Here is a 4,713-nt window from a genome sequence, read left to right as displayed (position 1 = left end):
CAATCTCAAGAATTCTTTCCGCTGCCGACTTAAAGAACCAGCAATCCTCCAGCGCGGCGACGGAAAGCTCCGGAGAGATAGCTCAGGCTCTGCATTCAGAGGAACGTCACCTGTCATATCAGGATAATACAAATGAAAGAAGTTTTTCACAGCATTTGTTGGGCAATTCAGAAATGGGGGCTGCGAGCAGTGTAGCCAGTATGATCGGCAGCCAGAATGAAGCCATGGGGCTGTACTCCCCACCTAACAGCTCATCTCACGAAGCATCCAACAGATACGGCAGCATGCCAGAATCCAAGATAGACTTGATAGAGAGTGTGGAGACGTACAACGGAGATTTGGCCGAAGCTGATCAGAGTCGACATGGATCGGAGACAACCGCTACGTCGGGGGATGGTGGCCTGGATGGACTCCTACCTGATGTGGTGGACACGGAGGAACAGACCCCCACTGAGGCAGGTTGCATATATAGAATTCACTTTAAGATGAAACGCCCATGTGCTTATGTATAATCAATACTTATCTCTTTAATCATAGATAATTTCATTTCTAAATAATTGCAAATAAAATAAAAAATTGTGATTGAAATTGAATCAACTAGATCTAGAATTTTTATTAATTATTTCTGATTCATTAAGTATTTCTTGAATGCAGCCATCTCATTATACTAAGATCATTATGTTTTTTATTAAAAACTAGCTGTACCCCGTCACGTCTGTAGATAGAGAAAAAATAGGGTATACATGTTGCTTTCATGCCCAACAGATGGCGCTATTTTAAAAAGCATGTTTTTACCTGTCACCTGTGGACACATTTTAGGTATATATAAAAACAAAATTCAAAGCAATCGGTGAAGAACTTTTGGAGATTTAAGATTTTGAACAAATGAACATTTAATTTTTTTATTTATATAGATAGAAGATAGATAGATGGGAAAGGTATTGTAATAAATACTAAATAATAATTTGTACAAGTTTATTTATAAATAACATGAGCAAACAGCAAAGAACAATAGTGGTAATAGTTAATTGAATGCTTCTATCACAGAAAATATCACAGATCTTCATTAGATCAGTTTTAAATGAAACTTAGTAACAATCATCTTAAGTGCCTGTTTCTTTTAAAGGCTGAAGCCGAATGGCTGGGACTAGACCGGGTCCCGACGCGCCTGCAGCAGACGGAGGACCCTGGAAACCAAAGCGGTGCGTATTAGTGACATGCCTTGGCGTGACCACACGCCGGGGACCAGCTTCAAGAGCCTTGAATACGAGGTTCAAAAAGCTCGAGAAATTGCATCCCCGCCGTTGCCTGTAATAAATATGAATGGATTAAGTTGATGACTGCGATGGTACCTGAAACAAACAAAGACTTTAGTAACACGAAATGAAATGTTTTGTTACAGACTCGAGTCAGGCGTGAGCACCCAACAACACTCGACACGTGAGCCGACGGATTGCCAATCATAATAACATTGACTTATTTATATTTAACTTAGTGTGTGTATTCTAAAAGGCTAATAAATTTTTAAAACTATAAAAGGATATTGTTTTTATTTCAATGAAACACCTGGCGAGAATGTAAATTTTATTAGTAAAAATATTTCATAGTAACAATACAATCATATGGTACAACAATATTTAGAACACCACTTAAACTATTTAATGATAAAAATTAGTCTTAACTCAAATTAATATAATTGAATGAACAGATTTGCACAGAAAACACTACACAACACTGAGCCTTCTGCCAATTGCTACTGCTACTGGATGTAATGGAACATGTGGCAGCCGTGCGTTCCCGCCAGGAGGTCCTCCAGCGAGGGAGGTTGGGGTGGCTTGACTCTCCGTGCTCCCTCAGTCCTGTCCACTGCAGAAAACAAGGCCCAGTTTAGCGACGAGACTCGGGGGGTTAGTTAGATCATGTGCACCATGAGGCAGCGGGTTACGTCCGGGTTGCAGTGCGTAGGGCGCGCGAAGCTCTGGGGGGCCTGGTAGGCCTGTGGGGGCGGCACCAGCTCTGAAAGGCAAGCCACAGACAGTGACAATACCTGCCCAGCGAACTTACCAAGTGGAGATAAGTGAAGCACCGTCACAATCACAAGGTGACCAGAAAGCTCCGACCATGGTCGATCTTCCTCAGACTTCACCCTTAGATGGGAGAAACAAAATAAGATTATACACTTACCTAATTGGTGGTATCTATTTCGGATCATTTTTTATCAATAGTTTATTTGATTTCATCGTTTGAGCTCCATCTGGGAAGACCGACCCTGTTTCTTGAATATTGCAGAAATATTCCTAAATTGTTGCACATGAATCACTTGATTTTATATCCACTTAGTATTGAATCACCGGCTTCTGGTCAACTTATGATGCACTGTTTTTAGTACTTAGTTATTATATTTTCCCAAACCACAATTTGAAAGAGGGGTTGAGTAGTGGAACCGAATTAATAACAAATTTATTTCAAAGCAACTGAGTAACAAGTTTATACCTGAAATATTTCTACACCAAATAAATTCTATGAATTTTATTTAGATTCAAAAGTAAATATAGTACTCTTTTCACTAAACCGCCACTCCAATATCCAGGAAACGATTAATTAATGAAAGCGGTGAATTACAGTGCATACATATAAAATATGTTAAAAATGAAAACAAACACCGCTATCGATCTTTAGTATAATTTTAGTTTAAAGTTAAGGTTCCATGATTACATTACGCTTGCGAGACTTCATTTTGTAAACTTATTCAAACAAAAATGTGGCAGAATGAAACAAACAGAAACAGATGCGACACTTTCTAGAATACACAGAGGACTAACAGAAATGTTCTAAAACAAGAACAATGAACCACAGTGACTGGCAAAATGATCAGCAAGAGCAAGCTAAACGGAGGTATATTAACTAAGTGATTGAGATAACTCATCCCGTCGGTGTACAAAGCTTGGCGCTCGAGTCTAGGCACACGGCAGACTGCTAAATTTGGCATACTAATAAGGGCGAATTATAGTCATTGTTGGATAATGGAGCAGATGGACAGATTACCAAGAGTTCTGTGTTTATTATTTATTCGGGGTTTTCCTCTACCAAACCCCTCCAGCACAAAGTAATATAAAATAAAGTACCATGTTATTTTCATGATATTTAGTTAACCCTTTCTCACCCGAATTAATGTCAATGGATTAACAATTTTTTTGATTATGTACTGTATTAAAAAAACAAAATGACGAGATCGATTGATTGAAAAATAAAGGTACTGAGTAAAACCACAGTATAAAAACAAAATTATGTATATATATAAAAAAAAAAATTATTAAAAAAATATATAGTGCTGTAACAATAGGGGGTTAAGTGCGCTAACTTTGGGGGGGGGGGTGATTCTACATGATAGTACAAGTAAAATAGATTAGTGACTTTTTTTGAAATTCCTACATTTAAAGGTTAGTGACTTTTTTTGAAATTCCTACATTTAAAGGTAGTTTTCAGGTAAAAAAAAAGTTGAGTTGTTTGTATGGGAAAAAAATGGAATTTCGAAAAAGTTATTTATCTTTTTTACTACTACCATCAAGCAGAATCACCTACCGAAGTTAGCGCTTTACCCCCCGGACATCCTGTATAATATTAAATACTACAGTTTTTGAAGACATAAGCTTGATTATTTATTTGGCATCTGAAATTTATGTTAGGTAGCGGTGGTGCTAACAAAACAGAACATGTAAGTTTGTACAAAACATTACACAAAACTAAACTAAAAAGATCAGGGCCTTTCTTTGAAAATATGTGAATATAAAAGTTTAACTGATTCAGTTTGATATTGACTGAGAAAAGATTAACATTGGTTTACTGTCATTAAGTAAATGTTTTTGAAATAGAGGATGGTTTGCCAAACTCAGAAATAGTTACATCTAATAGTTGCGTTAGTCTGTGGGAGCTTAGATAGAGATGTAAAACGTTTATCCACTTGTATGAAGTATTTTTACTGCTACAAAATACTTTCTCTTGTGCCTTAATCGAAACAAGTTTCTAAACCATTGAAGCAAAGAAGCTATTTCAGACATCACCAGAATACGTGTGCAATGTTTGCGTAACATTATGTTGGAAAAAATAAGAATAATTGTTATTAATTTCACGCAAAAGAATTTTGTGCATAGATGAATGACAAGCAAAAAAAAAAAAAACTCCAAATTGAATATAAAATACATCATCTCATATCTCTGTGAATACAAGACCAACACAATAAAAAAATAAGATTTTGAGATCATGATTTGAAAAAAATAAAAGCGAAATTATTGTTCATTACATTTAAAAGTTTATTTTCTTCATGACAGTAGTAAAATTTATATAGTAAAGTGTGAATAAATTTAATCAGGTTGTTTTCCTATACTTTAAGGTTTAATTCCATATAATCACAATAAACTTTATAAAGCAATTATGTTTGTTCATTATTTTGAACAAAAATTTTCATTTTAGACCGGCTGTGGTATTGTATTCAACACAGCGATGTAGAAAACAGTTTAAAACGTATTTAACAAATTTTTTTGTTGTTTGTTTTTGGGGTGTTATGCCGTGTTGCGCTAACTCCTTCTTTAGCCGACGTTTCGGACAGCGTTGCAGTGTCCATCATCAGGGCAGATCCGGTAGATCCGAAGATCTTCGGATCTACCGGATCTGCCCTGATGATGGACACTGCAACGCTGTCCGAAACGTCGGCTA

At 36.4% G+C, this 4,713-nt stretch overlaps 1 protein-coding gene across 2 annotated transcripts; it reads left to right on the top strand.

Annotated features, from left to right (window-relative positions):
* Window positions 1-15: 15 nt before the first annotated feature.
* LOC149408767 (uncharacterized) lies at window positions 16-3,241 on the top strand. 2 transcript variants are annotated; one of them, XR_016305396.1, is made up of 3 exons: window positions 16-455; window positions 1,127-1,271; window positions 1,403-3,241. XR_016305396.1 is itself a non-coding variant. In XM_089650459.1 (3 exons), exons 1-3 carry the CDS (start codon window positions 174-176, stop codon window positions 1,417-1,419), a joined length of 375 nt encoding a protein of 124 aa, XP_089506585.1. In that variant the 5' UTR covers window positions 16-173; the 3' UTR covers window positions 1,420-3,241. The 2 variants fall into 2 exon arrangements, 1 of the variants encoding a protein (XP_089506585.1); XM_089650459.1 differs by having other exon boundaries at window positions 1,127-1,202.
* The last annotated feature ends 1,472 nt before the right edge of the window (window positions 3,242-4,713 follow it).

The sequence above is a fragment of the Hesperophylax consimilis genome, unplaced genomic scaffold, assembly GCF_061612785.1.
Source record: "Hesperophylax consimilis isolate HC1 unplaced genomic scaffold, BYU_Hcon_1.0 scaffold_80, whole genome shotgun sequence".
In the NCBI taxonomy this organism is placed as follows: Eukaryota; Metazoa; Arthropoda; class Insecta; order Trichoptera; family Limnephilidae; genus Hesperophylax; species Hesperophylax consimilis.
Note: the sequence above shows the minus strand (reverse complement) of the source record. Positions and strands in the feature narration are given on the sequence as shown.

Bases quoted from the DNA above. Each gene is read 5' to 3' on its own strand.
- LOC149408767 (XM_089650459.1), top strand. From the start codon at position 174: ATGGGGGCTGCGAGCAGTGTAGCCAGTATGATCGGCAGCCAGAATGAA. The intron at 456-1,126 runs GCAGGTTGCATA...TTTCTTTTAAAG, and splicing joins AGGAACAGACCCCCACTGAG to GCTGAAGCCGAATGGCTGGG.